At 38.2% G+C, this 17,482-nt stretch overlaps 1 protein-coding gene across 1 annotated transcript in view; it reads left to right on the forward strand.

Moving 5' to 3' along the window:
* TENM1 (teneurin transmembrane protein 1) overlaps nucleotides 1-8,368 on the forward strand; it is a 629,447-nt gene extending 621,079 nt beyond the window's left edge. The window contains exons 29-32 of the mRNA XM_052662865.1: nucleotides 2,390-2,777; nucleotides 3,647-4,867; nucleotides 5,456-5,598; nucleotides 7,580-8,368. Of these exons, the coding sequence (XP_052518825.1) occupies nucleotides 2,390-2,777; nucleotides 3,647-4,867; nucleotides 5,456-5,598; nucleotides 7,580-8,338 (2,511 nt within the window). The 3' untranslated portion in view covers nucleotides 8,339-8,368. The remainder of the gene's footprint in view (nucleotides 1-2,389; nucleotides 2,778-3,646; nucleotides 4,868-5,455; nucleotides 5,599-7,579) is intronic.
* Nucleotides 8,369-17,482: the final 9,114 nt, after the last annotated feature.

Genomic DNA, 17,482 nt, shown 5'->3' on the forward strand with positions numbered 1-17,482 from the left:
AAAAGGCAGGCTGGTACTGGATAATGTGTGCGAAGCATATGGCGACTGTCCCTGGCCCACCTCGCAGGTGACAGTTGTCATTTGTTCATGGCAAATTGACAGAAGAGAGTGGAAAGGAGCTGAGAAATCTGGCTTTCAGCAAAGAGGTAATGCAGAGGCACTGCCTAGCAGTTTCACCCCAGGTTCTGTTGAGTTCTGCCTTGGTCAGGGACGGGGTGGTTCCTTCATGTCCTCGTGCCCAGGCAGGACTTCCACGTCTCCCACCTTCTGTTCAGCAGGGTTTCTGGAGTTGCAGAGTATCCACAGATGATGAGGTGACAGGGTTTCCACACACGGCTCTGTATCTCCAGGCAGAGTACCTGGTGGAAGACCAAGAAAGGATAAGCCAATGAGCAAATAAGTGCTGACTTTGACTTCACAGTATTGACATGTGATTTGAAATCAATTCTCAGAAGAGCAGGGAGGACATGCAGTTTCAAGAAGCATGTTCAATATTAGAATATAATTTCATATTTAGAAGATTTAAGTGTACCTTATATATGCTTCTGTAATTCATAAATATTTATGTAGTTTATATTTAGAAGATGAAATGATACCTATTGTTTTTATAACGAAACTTCAGAAAATAAAGCTCAACTAAATCTTTTTGCTTAATAAGCCAATTCTCTAGAAAATAAGGGTAAAATCTCCCTTGGGGAGATACATCAGAATTTCTAGGGGTGAGCAATTTTTATTAAAAGATGAAATTTAAATGCTTTTCAATTAAAAATAGGGTTTGAGTTCTCCTTCAAACAGTGTTCCTTTTATGACTATATTTAAAATTAGAATAAGATGAACCGATATCAATGAAACACCTGTTACATGCATGGCATTATACCTCAACAAATAACTCTGAAATACAGATCAGTTCTCTTGCATAACCAGAGAATTTTCCACTTTTAATGGCATGTTTCCCTAATATCATTTAAAACATGAATTGTAAATCTATGCAGTAGTCCCTCCTCGCCCACAGGGGATACATTCCAAGACCCCTCCATGGATGCCTGAAAGTGGGAATAGTACAGAAGCCTATATATACTATGTTATTTCCTATACTATCGGGCAGGTAACTTATATAGCATGGATACACTGAACAAAGAGATGATTCACATCCTGGGAAGGACAGCTTGAGATTTCATCATACTACTCAGAACAGCATGCATTTTAAAGCTTAGGAACTGTTTATTTCTGGAATTTTCCATTGAATATTTTCAGACAGCAGTTGACTGTGGGTGACTCAGAAAGCAAAACTGCCGATAAGGGGGGATTACTGTAATGATAATATTTTATATACTACTTTTCAGAAAGACATCTGCTATATGAACTCAATAAGTAAGTTTTGGTGACTAATACTTAATATATGGCATGCCCTGCCCTCCGTGTCCCTCCCTCCAATTCATCTCCACATTGAAGCAATAGTAACCTTTCTCAGATACCAACTGGATTGTTTTTCCAGTGCCACAAGTGTCCTCTCCTTCCACTGAAACCATTGCTTTCAGTGGTTCCCTTGTTGTCAACAGGTAAAAGTCCAAACTCCTTAGCATGGCTTAGAAAGCTCAGTGTGATCTAAACCCAGCCTACCTGACTGGCTTCATCACTTGCCATTTATTACCCATCCCTTACAACATCCCCATGCTCTGGCCACGCCAAATGCCCCATGTTCTTTGAAAAAAACATGTTCTCTTTCTTATCTAGCCACTCACAATGTTCTGCTCTGTGTCAGGAGTACTCTCCCCATCCAGCCCACCCACCTCCCTGCCTTCATCTGGCCACACCTGGTCACCCTTTAGGTCTCAACTGTAAATGTCACAGTCTCCAGGACACCTTTCTTGGCCTCGTAAGTCTAGGTTGCTGCTCTTCCTCCACCTCCCATAAGCACCCTTGAATTTCCTCTGTCATAACACATTTCACACTATATTGTAGTTGTTTGGTTATTTGTCTTTCTCCTCCATTAATCTGTAAATTCCATGAGGACAGACACATTATTGCCACTACTGTATACACTAGGGTCCACCACAGTGCCCAGCACAGTCTGACGCAGGATACAGCATGCTTGGGGCAGGTGCATGGGGATGACCCACAGAGATGTTATGGGGAGGGAGGTGGGAGGGGGGTTCATGTTTGGGAACACATGTAAGAATTAAAGATTTTGAAATTAAAAAAATAAAAAACTATTAAAAAAATAAATAAAAAGCAAAATCAAAAAAAAAATCCCCCCCAAAAAAATAATAAAATAAAATTCTTCTGAATACTAAAAAAAAAAAAAAAAAGAAAGGATGAATAGGTATTTTCTTTAATCTCGTCAACTTTGGTGGTACTATTATGCTGTCCTACCTTTGTCTCGTTTCAGTCTGTGATGCTTCTCTTACATAGCCAGCGGCGTTATATCTTTGAGTACGACCAATCGGATTGTCTGCTCTCAGTCACCATGCCTAGTATGGTGCGCCACAGCTTACAAACCATGCTTTCGGTGGGCTACTACCGGAACATCTACACCCCACCAGACAGTAGCACTTCTTTTATCCAAGACTACAGTCGAGATGGCCGACTACTGCAAACCCTGCATCTGGGGACAGGGCGCAGAGTTTTGTACAAGTACACCAAGCAAGCAAGGCTGTCCGAGATTCTCTATGATACCACCCAGGTCACATTAACATATGAAGAGTCTTCTGGAGTGATTAAGACAATACATCTGATGCATGATGGCTTCATTTGCACAATCAGATACAGGCAAACAGGTTTGTGGTAAAAGGGTGGTGATGTATACAAGCACATTGGACTTAGGAAATTTTTACTGGCCACAGTCTGAGATAGAAGCATTAACTTACAGACATGCAATTCAACCAAATTTGAGTTATCAAATTATCTTCCACTGAAAATGAAAAGTATGTGATAGATGGTGTGAAAGCCAATTCCTTAAAAAATACAGTGCATTTCTCTTTCTCTCTGCCCTCAAGAAAGTTGAACTCTAAGTACCTAGTCTAACTGAGTACCCATCCCTACTCACCACCAAGTTGTCCCAAAGATGCAAAATCTCACTCAAAGTCCCAAAGATATGAGTCTCACTGAAACTAGTTCAAGCCTTGTGTAACCTCTATAAGCCTCAGTTGATGGCAACATGTCTTCAAAAGTAACCATTTTTTATTATATTTCATCCTGTGGGTTTATAAAATACCAAAATCCAGTTACTTGAATACTGGATTTGGTCAAAACCTGACCTTCTGACCTTGTAGCACCAGTTAAATGAACTGAAAGTATTTTTGTCAGTCATGATAAAAAGACAGCATGTTTATAATATTAGTTTCATCACTTCAACTACTGGTTGGGTAGTTGAGAATGGGTTATTACTTCTGACGTTCCTATAATTAAATTATTCTATAATTATAATATGCAGTATTTTAATTTTTTTCATATTTGGTGACCACAGTGATGAAAATATATATCTATGAGATGAGATGTCCAGGCGTTAGATATCGAACATCAATCTCTAATATTTCATTTTGAATGTAAAAACATCAGTACTAAAAAAAAGAACACTAGAACTTTCTGATTGTTCAATATTGAGCCTCTCGCATTGTTCTCATGATTTTTATTTTGACCCCTTCAGGACCTCTTATTGGGCGCCAGATTTTCAGATTCAGCGAAGAAGGCCTGGTGAATGCTCGCTTTGACTACAGCTACAACAACTTTCGTGTCACCAGCATGCAAGCTGTGATCAATGAAACCCCTTTGCCCATAGATCTGTACCGATACGTCGATGTCTCTGGTCGAACAGAGCAGTTTGGAAAATTCAGTGTAATTAATTACGATTTAAATCAAGTCATAACTACTACCGTGATGAAGCACACCAAGATCTTCAGCGCCAATGGACAAGTCATTGAAGTCCAGTATGAAATCCTAAAGGCAATTGCCTACTGGATGACTATTCAATATGATAATATGGGCCGAATGGTAATATGTGATATCAGAGTAGGAGTAGATGCAAATATAACAAGATACTTCTATGAATATGATGCTGATGGGCAACTTCAAACTGTTTCTGTAAATGATAAAACCCAGTGGCGTTATAGTTATGATCTGAATGGGAACATCAACCTCTTAAGCCATGGGAATAGTGCTCGTCTTACTCCTCTCCGATATGACCTCCGAGATCGCATCACCAGACTTGGAGAAATTCAGTACAAGATGGATGAAGATGGCTTTCTGAGACAGAGGGGAAATGACGTATTTGAATATAATTCTAATGGTCTGCTGCAGAAAGCCTACAATAAGGCTTCTGGCTGGACTGTGCAGTATTACTATGATGGGCTTGGGCGACGTGTGGCCAGTAAGTCCAGCCCTGGACAGCACCTCCAGTTCTTTTATGCAGACCTTGCCAACCCCATAAGAGTTACTCATTTGTACAACCACACCAGCTCAGAGATTACATCCCTGTATTATGATCTCCAAGGTCACCTTATTGCCATGGAGCTAAGCAGTGGCGAAGAATATTACGTAGCTTGTGATAATACAGGCACCCCACTAGCCGTGTTCAGCAGTCGGGGTCAGGTGATCAAAGAGATACTGTACACGCCTTATGGAGATATCTATCATGACACTTATCCTGACTTTCAGGTCATCATTGGTTTTCATGGAGGACTCTATGACTTCCTTACTAAACTAGTGCACCTGGGGCAAAGGGATTATGATGTTATTGCTGGTCGATGGACGACGCCTAATCATCATATATGGAAACAGTTGAACCTCCTTCCTAAACCATTCAACCTCTACTCCTTTGAAAATAACTACCCTGTTGGCAAAATTCAGGATGTTGCCAAATATACCACAGGTATTTAAATGGCGTAATGCTTTATGCTAAAGTAAAGAGAAAGCGCTCCGTGGTGTTTATCACATAATCTCAATGCCTTTGTAAAGATGCTTCCTCTTCCTGCCAGCTAGCCCACAAGTTATTGTGCAGCAATCTCTTCCTTAGTCTTCTAGAGTGAACAGAACTGTACACGTTGGTGTAAAACATGATACTTTTGATCCTAGTGCATTTTCTTCTTTCCTTTTAAGCTTTCTGTTCATAGTTTTCACTCCTAAAAGCTTCTACAAATAATTTCACAGAAGAAAAATCAGGATTGTGTTGCATCAAATAAATCTAATACCAGAGTCTGTGCGGCCTTAATACCACTACTACATTAAGAATTTCCACACAGTAAACTGAGCCAATCTCTATGATTATTCATGAATCAAAATGTTTCCCCAGAGAAAGGATCAGATGTTTTAGAGTGAATGATATAAAGGAGAGCTTATCCCTAACTTACCATTGGCTAAACATATGAAAGGCAGGAAAGGCATCTTTCAAGCTTTCCACAAAAGTTGTAAAGTATGGGCTTTAAAATTATTTTTTTCTTTTAAATTTTGTGTCTCACAGATATTGGAAGTTGGTTGGAGCTATTTGGTTTCCAGTTACACAATGTACTACCTGGATTTCCCAAACCAGAATTAGAAAATTTGGAATTAACTTACGAGCTTCTACAGCTTCAGACAAAAACTCAAGAGTGGGATCCTGGAAAGGTTAGTAAATGTTTTACCATCCCTATTTAGCTGAAAAAAACAGAAGGGCATCCAACACCATGAAATAGTATTAACATATATGTGCTTACTTCTGTTTGAGTCTTCATGACTATCCACTTAAATGTCCATGATTAACGAGGAGGTAGGATAAAAGCTTCCATGAGGAAAAGACCAGAGAATCGGACCTTTGGGAAAAGAAAAGACCAACGTGTGACTTGATGACTGCTGCAGTAGACTGACAAGAGGAAAGTGGAACTGAACTTTCATGATTCTAAAATGGGTAGCTATGAATTCTATATAGAGAACATTATTCTCTGAGAGACATAAAACATCAGATCTCCAACTGAAAAATAAATCAGAGCATAGTGCATTAGAAGCATGGGAATCACAAATTATTCTGATAAATGGGACTTACCTGATGATCCAGTGGTTAAGACTCAGAGCTTGCATTTCAGGAGGCACAGGCTCATTTCCTGGTCAGAGAACTAGGATCCTGCATGCCACACGGTGCAGTCAAAAAATTTTTTCTAATAAAGAAAATGTAAGAGCAATGAAGTAAAATAATATTAGAAACTCTCTGGAAAAATAGGAATACCAAAACATTCAAAGTTCAGCAGGAAATTCCATCACTTAATGAGATACAAAGTGAAAGCAAGAAGGAACTTTTTCTTTCAGATGAAAGAAAGAGGAATATCTGTGTCTGCAAATATATATATATATATACATATATATGGCTTTAACAAAATAAAACTGAAATTTGGGTGGGAGGGCTTGAAATTCAAGTATTAAAAAAATTATAAGTGAAAGGCAATTCTAAGTAGGTACTAGAGGCTTATTCCTTTTTGTAAATACATATAACATGTAAATGCTTTTTGTAATTAAAAGTCTTGCAAAAAGTTCAGCAAAATTTTAGAAACTTCTGATGCTTTTAAATGGATACCTGGAGGCTCATTATTCTCATTTATTTCTTAATATGTTTGAAATCTGCCATAGTAAAAAGACGTTTTTTAGTTATTTATGTTGACTTTGGGCCACTCTGGGTCTTTGTTGTTGCTCAAAGTCTTTCTCTAGTTGCAGCAAGCAGAGGCTACTCTTCATTTGAGTTAGGCAGGCTTCTCGTTGCAGTGTCTTCTCTTGCTGTGGAGCACAGACACCACAGCGCATGGGACCAGGGAGCAAACCTGTGTTCCCTGCATTGGCAGGTATATTCTTAAGGATTGGACCACCGGGGAAGTCCCAAAAGTGGTTTTCTTTTTTTTAATCCACATAAAAAGACCCATGAACTTGCTGATTTGCCCTTGTTATTTATAAGATCATGAGCTACTTGAAAGTAAGAATGATGCCTTATACCATCTCTTTATACCTCACTGTAGCTAATACATTACTCTACATCCAGTAATAAACAGCTAGATAGTATCTGTTGAATTGGAAAAAGTAAAGTGTCTTTGTTTGAGGGGAGCTTCCCAGGTGGCACTTGTGGTAAAGAACCCACCTGCCAATACAGGAGATATAAGAGACATGGGTTTGATCCCTAGGTTGGGAAGATCCCCTGGAGGAGGGCATGGCAACCCACTCCAGTATTCTTGCCTGAAGAATCCCATGGACAGAGGAGCTATGGGCTATGGTCCGTAGGGTCACAAAGGGTCAGACATGACTGAAACGACTCAGCACGCACACAGACCCACTTAAGTGCCTTCTAGCTCTCGGATTCTATGGTATCAAATCTGAACATATTTGCTTATGCTTAACCCTTAACTCACCAAGATATCAAGAAATATATGCCAGGTAATCAAATCTGTTAGTCTTTTCCTTTCCAAAACTCGGGTGAAGATTCCAAATTAAGCTTGTTTTTAAATCACAAACCAGCAAATTAAGGAGAGGGGGAAGCAACCTGGCAAACCTTTGCTTTCTGCAATCACCAAGCATATGACAAGTGGCTAATCCTCTGCTACACTTGCTCTGTGCCTTTCTTCTTTCCTAGACCATCCTGGGTATTCAATGTGAGCTCCAGAAACAGCTCAGGAATTTCATTTCCTTGGACCAACTTCCTATGACTCCCCCATATGGTGATGGACGGTGCCTTGAAGGAGGGAAGCAACCAAGGTTTGCCGCTGTCCCTTCTGTTTTCGGCAAAGGTATAAAATTTGCCATCAAGGATGGCATCGTAACAGCCGATATTATAGGAGTAGCCAATGAAGATAGCAGGCGGCTAGCTGCCATTCTCAACAATGCTCATTACCTGGAAAACCTACATTTTACCATAGAGGGGAGGGACACACACTACTTCATTAAGCTCGGGTCTCTGGAGGAAGACCTGGTGCTCATTGGTAACACTGGGGGGAGGCGCATTCTGGAGAACGGTGTCAATGTCACCGTGTCCCAGATGACTTCCGTGTTGAATGGGAGGACTAGACGGTTTGCAGATATTCAGCTCCAGCATGGGGCTCTGTGCTTCAACATCCGGTATGGGACGACTGTGGAAGAGGAGAAGAACCACGTGTTGGAGATCGCCAGACAGCGCGCCGTGGCCCAGGCCTGGACTAAGGAACAAAGAAGGCTGCAAGAAGGGGAAGAGGGGATCCGGGCATGGACAGAGGGGGAGAAACAGCAGCTGCTGAGTACCGGGAGAGTGCAAGGTTATGATGGGTATTTTGTTTTGTCTGTCGAGCAGTATTTAGAACTTTCTGACAGTGCCAATAATATTCACTTTATGAGACAGAGCGAAATAGGCAGGAGGTAACAAAAAAAACTCTGCCTTTGCGTCACCAAAGACTGCCTGTTTTTAAAACATACAATGGTTTATTGTATCGGTTTTCTAGATCAGAACTCTGTATATGTAAATATGGAGGAAAAACATATCCAACTGCCTTTCAATGTGACAGAAGATGGTATTTTAATATTGTTTGTTTAAACTCTTTAAGAAATGACAGATTTTTAGTTCTTGTGTGGCAGTATTCAAAATAACACAAGTAGAACTCAAACAACTAAAAAAAAAGTTTTCAGCAAGCACCACTTTCAATTTGTTGAGCCATGCATATGTTCAAATATAAAGCAAGAACCCGAGGTTCTCTGTTGTGACACAAGGTTATATACTCAGCTGTTGGCAGAACTTGCGGGCTATTTGAAAGGTGGTGCAATAGGATCTGAGCCGTGTGTTTCGAAAGACTACCAGCTCTTTCACGTGTTCCAGATCTGTTACAGGAAACTTCAAAAGAAGTGTAAAATGTCCTCGGCCACCATCTCCTAGAATCAGAACCCATTTACCCTTCCTCCCTGATGATTCCTCCTTGCTTGTTGAAATAAATGCCATGTTGTTGTGCTGTGTTTTGGCGTGTGGTGGCTGGGTTCTGTCTACCACACTTCCCTGTGGGTGTGGTCACCAAACCCAATTGCCACTATCTGCTCGTGTATACATGATACCAAGGCAGCTGGCCAATGAAACTCCTCCCACCCAACCTGTTTTGACTGCATTTTGTACTCAGTTGTCCAGCTGTATTGGTGTCATGTAAACATAGCTTTTATTAACCCAAGTAGGAATTTCTCATTTATATATAGGGTGTGTTTTGGTCATAGTTTCACATTCGTGATTCAGTATTTATACACTAATCCAATGGTTTTGTGCACATGAAAGGTAATTTACTACCAAGTGTGATTCTGATACAAAAAAAAAAGCCTTTCACAGACATACATGCCTGTGATGTCGATACATTACACTCACTACTACTGCAGAAATTCATAAGAGCCAAAACCTTAAAAAAAAAAAATAGACATAATACTAAGGTGAAAGGAAAGTACCAATGGGAAGACCAAACTAAACATCACGAAAGTTGCTGCCACGTTGTTTACCCCACTTAGATTTATCTTTCAAATGTACAATTCTGTATTGAACATCTCCCAGCCATAGTCAGGAAATTTAATTGAGCCCTTTCCAACCTAACACATTTCCACTAATTATGGCGAGGCAGACTATTTTTTACTAAGATAATTTATATGGATAGTTATTTTAGTTCTCTGTCTTTGCCCATTTATTTTTTATTTAATCATCTCTCCTGCCTAGGAAAATAGCTATTTTCCAGGAAGGGTTATTTTGTTCTGTGATCATTTAAAATTTAGAAAAAAAGATCAGGATTAGTGTTAATATCAGCTGCAGTTTCTCAATCTGTATGAATCCTGTCATCCAAGAAGCCCCTTGGTGAACTGGGAGATCTGTGCCCAGTGACAAAGAGTTTGTAAGCTGCTGTGCAATTGTGAGTTACCACAAATGAAAATACAGGACAGCACAATGTGGCCTGTGGAGAATTCCCCTGAGCCAGCTTCAGCACTTTTCATCACCGAGTCTGGACATTTGCTGTGTCTGAAGGAGAATTTGTGATGGAATGACGCAGTTTGGATTCTTGCCAGCTACTACCTAAATGCAGTGGGGGGTCAGTGCCTTGCTTTGTGATGACAGTCTTTTTTGAAAATATGCAAAGTCAGAATCCAGGCTCACATTAAGGTTTTTAAAGAGTCTGTCTCCTAACTACACAAAGTAGAGTGAGAGAAAGGCAAGGACCCACAGACAGCAGGGGAGGGTGTTATCCAAACATTTCATTTTCAAAACCTTCAGGTTGGGATAACCACATTCTTACACACATATTCTGAGAGAGAGAGAATTCATGATGAACCCATCTCTCTTTTTAATTGGAAGTACATCAGCTCAAGAGATTACTAATCCAGACTACAACCATATTATTGGGGTTTTTTCCCCTGAATCAGGCCTGTGTTAATGGTATAGTATTTATCAGGACAGGATTCTAAAATTACTCACAAACTTGTTGAAAATTTGAATACCTCCACACCAGCCTAAAAATGGACCTTAAGTTCCTGGAACCTCTGATGTTCTTTTAAATCAATGGAAAAATGATTTATGAACTGTATATAGAGTACATTCATAAATGTGATGATGTATTTTATCACTAATCCAAGATGTCAATATTAGAGTCTATTTTGCTTATATTTTAAGCAATTATACGTTTTTGCAATTCACTGATGATGTATCATTTTCAAACTGCTTTAAATATCCATTAGAAACAAGTATTTGAAGCTTTTACTTAATAGTAATTACCTTGAACTGTGTATTTCTAGTTTGTAATACATATTTATTTAGTTTGTGCCTTTGGTTTCTTAAAGTTATATTTGTATTTTATTCAGGAAATGCACTTTTTGTCACTTACAGCTGTGGTTCTAATACTGCCTTGAACCATTACTGTTCTCTTTACCACTTCCAAAGTTTTTTGGAGGAAAGAGGAAAAAACCCAAAAAGTTAGCACATTAATGAGTAGTAAATCTAAGAGAAACATTTGTCATTTCTTAATAAGAACGTGGAGATATTGAATACATCACTTCCTGTTCATCTGAATACAAAGAATGCCTTTACTGACTTGTAGTTCTGAAGTTTAATGAAAGAACAATTCGTTTGCATTTCCTGATGAAAGTAAAAGCATTTTAAAGAGAAATACATGAATTTCTCATACCCAGAAGACATGCAGCTGACACTACTACACAGCCACACAGCATTCAAGTCAGCTTGAGTGAGAGCACAGCAGTTGGGCTCTCCTATGAAGGCTATTCTGGGCTGGAGGCAGGGAATACTCCGTGATTGTTTCTTTTTCCTAGTTAGGCCCATTTTACTTGTTTGTTTTGTTTTGTTTTGACTCTTGCACTACAGTCTAGAGATCCAAAAGAGCTGAAAAGTTCATAGTTGAACAGACATTTAAATATATTTATTTTTAGTTGTCATTCTAATCATTACTGATTAGAAGCATGACTCCTGAAGGAAAGGGAAATAAAGCCCAATTCATACTAATTTTTAGTAAAACACTCACCATATAAATAGGCTTTATTGGGTTTAATTTTTAACCCAACAAAATAATGTATAAAATAAGTGTTCCTTTACTGTCAATTTATCTAGAAGATCTATAATATATAGACTATATATATAATATAATATATACAACATAGCCAAATATATGAAAACTTAATGTATAATTTGGAATTCACATGCTATGTAGAGCGGTATACAATTAAATTCTGATTTTCATAAGGTTTTTTTTTTTCATTACTGTTGACACAGTTTCAAGCATCCTATCATGTTGTTTCTACTACTTTTTTCTTCTTTTTCATTTTTTTGAAAAAAATTTTTTAACCAGACCAGGCCCCACTGTAATATCACCTAAGAGAGTCAGGACAGTTTTTGCATTTATAAAGATATGTTCCTGTAAGGGCAATTGTAATGGAGTTCAGTGGTAATGGAAGCAAAAGTACAGTAATCAAGTGTGGAAAGGAACTTTTGGAGAGACTGAAATGTATTATAGCTTCTGGAAAAAACTGAAGGCTACAGATTAGATGCAACATTCTTGTGTTCTTGGAGGAACTCACATACACGTAGCTGACCTGAGTAGTACTTCAGATCTCAGACTGCTCTTCCACAGCCTTCTGTAAGGTTCTTGATTCTGCAAAAAAAAAAAAAAAAAAAAAGCACACAAAAACAAACAAAAAAAAAACAAAAAAGCAAAACAAACAAAAAAAAACAGAAAACAACAAACAACAAAAAATAATTCAACCACAAAATAATGACTGTTTCAGTGTGTCCTTCATGTGAAAGCTATTAAGGACCAAATATACTACTGTGTATAAGAAGAAATTACTTCCTAAACAGTAACTGAAAATAGTTAGAGTTAAACTTGCTGTGGATTTTGTCTTGGCAGTTGTCATCTTACATTATTTGTCAAAGGAAATGTGTTTGGCAGTTAAAAAAATCTTTCCTTAGATTTAGTGGTGGACTTTAACCTCTTAAATAAATGTTAGTATATCAGATTGTGTCCTTGAAAAATATTTTACTTGTATGATTCATGACAATGTCTAAATCTTTACTATTCTTCTGGCAAAAGCATCAGTAAGGGAGAAGGTGAAAAAGAGAAGTATAGCCTTTATGTCAGAAAAATATTCTTTTTAGCTGCTTACTTTCTCATGAGAAGTAAAGATGTTTACAGTGTATGCCAAGATTTTCAGTTTCTATATAACAACAGTTAGAGGTTCTAATCATACTGGAAATTGTGTTATAATGGCTTGAGCCATGTTGCTAGGAAACAATAGGTTCCAGTTTTGTATTCCTGCTCTCACTCCTGTGCTGAAAAGTGACTGGATACTGTACAGGTTCATGTTCTCTGGCTGCAGTTAAACGGTCTTTTGCATTTTGCTCTGGCTTTCAGGTCAGAAGCATGCATTTTTCTACAGAGCATCACAACAACATGCTGTAAATATTTAAAGTTAAACATTATGTGTTGATATTTGAAACAAAAAAGTACTTTGAATATTTCATTTTTAAAAAATAAAATGGCAAATGAACACTGTGTCTCATTTTATTCATGCGCCAAACTGCATTCTCAACTCAGTCTGGTCACCTTAGATTTGAAAAGTGGCTCCCTAACACAGAATAAAACCGCATAATCTTGAAAATATACGTGTAGAAATCAAAAAGGCACTAATCATAAGAGGACATCTTTTCACTTTTATTTTTCATACATATAGGATTGCTGACACCAATGACCATTTAATAAAAAAAGAAGAGTAGCTGTTTCAAGTTTAAAAGCCTCTAGGCTAGGACTTATAAAGGTTCTCCCTCCTGTTGATGCCTTTCTTGGCAATAGAAAGAAAATTAAGGATTGAAAAACAGGGGTGGGAGGGAGCTAGGAGAGCAAGGCAACCCAATGCACTGGCAAAGAATTGGATGGGCCAGGGGAGGCAATCAGGAGAGACTAAAAAATAACAACTCTTCTGAGGCCCAAAGTCCTGAGCAGTTACAATGGCCCTTTAGCACTTACTTTTCACAAAAAGACATTTACAAGTGACACTGGGAAAGCTAGCCAGCAGATTTTCCAAAATTCATCTTTATACTAATGGAGTACCTATAATCCAAACAGGCTGTGATTGCACTTTGCTTAAAATCCTGGAATTTACACCACTCTCAAATGCCCTCTGCTTTTTTATTCACCAATATATAGAGATACCTTGAAAAGATTCACAGAGCAGAAGACAATCTTGATTGTTTCAACCCAACCAATCAACAAAAAAAAGCTATGGGGGCGGGGAGTGTAGCTGGGATATATTAGTATCACCTGGAGATTGTTTTTTCAACCTACGCATCTCACCCTCAGTTCAAAAAGAAAGAAGAGCTCGTACATTGAGAGAATTATAAAGGAAATAAGGGATTTCTCCATGTTTCTTCCCTAGTCACCCTCGCTTTCAGAGATCTTTGAATATCAATGTTATTTAAACATTTAGTAATATTACTATTGTGAATTTATATAAGTCTAGTATCTCAATAGTCCTATAAGGTGAGCAAGACTTAATTATTCCTATTTGTCAAATGTGATTCTAGCAACAGACTGACTTACTGTACATCACTGGCATAATCAGTGACAAAGCCAAAAAGCAAATTCAAGTCTCATTTGTTACTTTGATGGGCTCTCTCCAGTCGATCAGGTTTGTTATATTCTTTCCACATAAAAATATTCATTTAAAAAGCAAATGACCTAATGATGAAATTCCAGCCTTTTACTACAAGTTGGGCCAATGAGCCCAAACTATGAAAGTGTCCAAATTGGGCAGTTTAACTTCACCCCGAGTGCAAACTGCAAAATTATGGTGCCCCATTTACTGCAAGGGCAAACATAGGCAACAAAGTTGAATTTATAGCCCACTAACAGGAAGACTAGGCATCTTACAACCTTGAAATACTCAAGGGCAAATCTGAGTTTTATTATTAATAGACTTTGGATTCTGAACTCAATAAAGTGAATCAAATAAAACATAAGCTGACATCTAAACATTCTTAACAGATTTTAAAGCTGGTTCTCACATTTTAAATTACCCTTTCTACCACAAATAATATCTTAAACCCAGCCCTCGATTTGTACCAGAAGAGTTAATCAGAGTTAATATCCCCTGTAGGCATATTCTCCCTATGTACTACCACAAAGGTTCCCTGCCTACAACAGCCAAATGGACAATTATCTAAGCTTGTCTTCCTACTGACCTTAAGAACAAATTTCAGAGGAAATGAGCAAGTATTTGATAAACTGTCATGTTCCTCATGGGCTTGCTGACACACTTTTTTTTCCCCTGAAGAAAGGTGTACATGTAGAAATATATGTGCATTTTTCTGCCTGTACTCAGCATCTTATAGGTATATGTTAGCATGGCAATATTTTAGATATGGCAAGGATATGACCTTTCTGTAAAGGTGCAAGCTATTATATACTGGGAAATAGCAAGGATGCTCATGCCAGGAAAGAAAAAGTGGGGAAAAAATGATGAATAAAAGGCCAGCAAAAGAAGACAGTGGGTAGGGACATCAACTGTAAAATTTGACAGTAGCAAAATCAGAAAAGCACTTACCTTTTTCAGTGAATTAGTCCAATAAGAAAAGTAAGATGAACTTCATCAATGCTTTATTTAGTATATCAATAGCACCTATCTTTGAATATTTTTGAAAGGAATATTTTAAGACAAATTAGGAAAATAAAGCTTTCAAATACTTTATTATAATAGGATAAACCATAGATGATTCAAAAAAAAGTTTTTTCAAAGAAGACTCTGGTAAAGGAACATGCAAACAATTCATACTTTTAGGATTATTCCAGAACAAGTTAGGGTAAAAATTAATTACACCTATTAAAATTTAAACCCAAGCTACAAATATTTAAAAAGTACTTAAACATATGCATTTTATATTGAAAGTCAGCTTTCTTAATTCCTTTACAAATTAAAGTGATGCTTTTACTTCTAGAAATGGTAACTGGCACACAAATACATCATTGCGGCCATATTCCACCTTTGCAATCCCATAGCATCCAGGTTAAATGCTCAGAAATCAGATCTTGCCAACAGAGACAGTAGCTTTGTGTCTCAGCAGGTCACTAATTATTAACCAAGCTCACCACCTCACATGAAGAACACAGAACAGAATTCCAAGTCACTAGGTTACATAGAAACTTTGCTTTTTCCTATGGACTGAAGGCTGAAATATTTAGATTAATGCATTCTGCCTTTAAAGACAGCTCTATCTAGGGAACCCTCATACACTGTTGGTGAGAATGCAAATTGGTGGAGTGCCTGGGTGTTCTTTGGAAGGAATGATGCTAAAGCTGAAACCAGTACTTTGGCCACCTCATGCGAAGAGTTGACTCATTGGAAAAGACTCTGATGCTGGGAAGGATTGGGGGCAGGAGGAAAAGGGGACGACAGAGGATGAGATGGCTGGATGGCATCACCGACTCAATGCACATGAGTTTGAGTGAACTCCGGGAGTTGGTGATGGACAGGGAGGCCTGGCGTGCTGCGATTCATGGGGTCGCAAAGAGTTGGACACGACTGAGCGACTGAACTGAACTGGAAAAACAATATGGAGGTTTCTCAAAAAAAAAAAAAAACTGAAAATAGAGCTACCATATGATCCAGCAATTCCACTTTGGAGTATATATCCAAATAAAAACAAAAACACTAATTCGAGGGATATGTGCACCCCAACGTTCAGAGCAGCATTATTTATAATTGCCAAGCTATGGAAGCAACCTGTCCATCAACAGATTAATGGATAAAGAAGATGTAGTATATTTACAATGGAATACTACTCAAGCATATAAGAAAAGGAAATGTTGTTATTTGCAGCAACATGGGTAGACTTAAAGGGTATTACGCTAAGTGCAACAAGTCAGAGAAAAACAAATACTATATGGGATCACATATGTAGAATCTAAAAAATACAACAAATTAGTGAATTTCAAAATAAAAAAAGCAAACAGATATAGAAAACAAACTAGTCATTACCAATGACAAGAGGGAGGGGGGAGGGGAAATAAAGGCGTAGGGAATTGAGGTTCAAACTATTCTGTATAAAATACGCTACAAGGATATATTGTAAAACACAGGGAATGGCCAATATTTTATAACTATAAACGGAGTAGAACATTTAGAAAAAAGACAGATCCACCTACACATTGGGACCCTCTCTTACCACGTACTTATCAACTTTTATTGTTACTTTCTTGTGTTTTATTGTTACTATCTTTATTGTCTTTTATTGACTGCTTTCTTGTCCAACTAGGCAAGGGGCTGCCTGACCATGGAGGCCAGGTGTTCTCACTTCTCCACGCAGGTACCTATTGTGTTTGCTGAGTGAATGAATTCTCTGAGCCCTGAAGCAACTTGACATGTAATCGAATTGCAAGAGTCGTGAAAATATAAATGTGAGAAGAAAATACCAGTATCCATCACTGTGTAAAATCTTGGCTCTCACGTAGGTTGCAATCACTTGGAATTTTTAAAAATTAATGTCACCTGTAAACTTCTGATGGTCTTGTCTGGCCGCCTCATAGAAAACGGCTTGGAACGCAGCTGCTCACGAGCCACGGCCAATGAGCCACAACTGCTAAAGCTCCCTTTCAAAATAAGGTTGCACATCGAGTGGCAACTACTGCGGTAGAGGTAAATGAAACAAAGTAAAGCCCACTTCATTGGATTTGTAATATAATTCAATCCTATAGCATCAAATATAATAAACATGTAGAGCATATTTTAAATTATAAGATTTTTAAACTCCAGACTGATCTGTGGATTTTACTGTCCAACACCAGAACACTAGGTAAGACTAGGCAAGAAGGTTGCTTTCAGAATTAAAGAGAAATTCTTCACTGTTTATCTAGCACTTGTTTTCAACACACAGGGCACAGCTTCAAAAATCCCCAAAGAGCCTACAACATCATAGCTAGTGGAGAGCATAATACCTAATGTAGAACCACACGTGACAAAGATGAAGGACACAAACCAGCTTCCTGCCATATAA

Source organism: Budorcas taxicolor, chromosome X (assembly GCF_023091745.1).
Source record: "Budorcas taxicolor isolate Tak-1 chromosome X, Takin1.1, whole genome shotgun sequence".
Classification (NCBI taxonomy): domain Eukaryota; kingdom Metazoa; phylum Chordata; class Mammalia; order Artiodactyla; family Bovidae; genus Budorcas; species Budorcas taxicolor.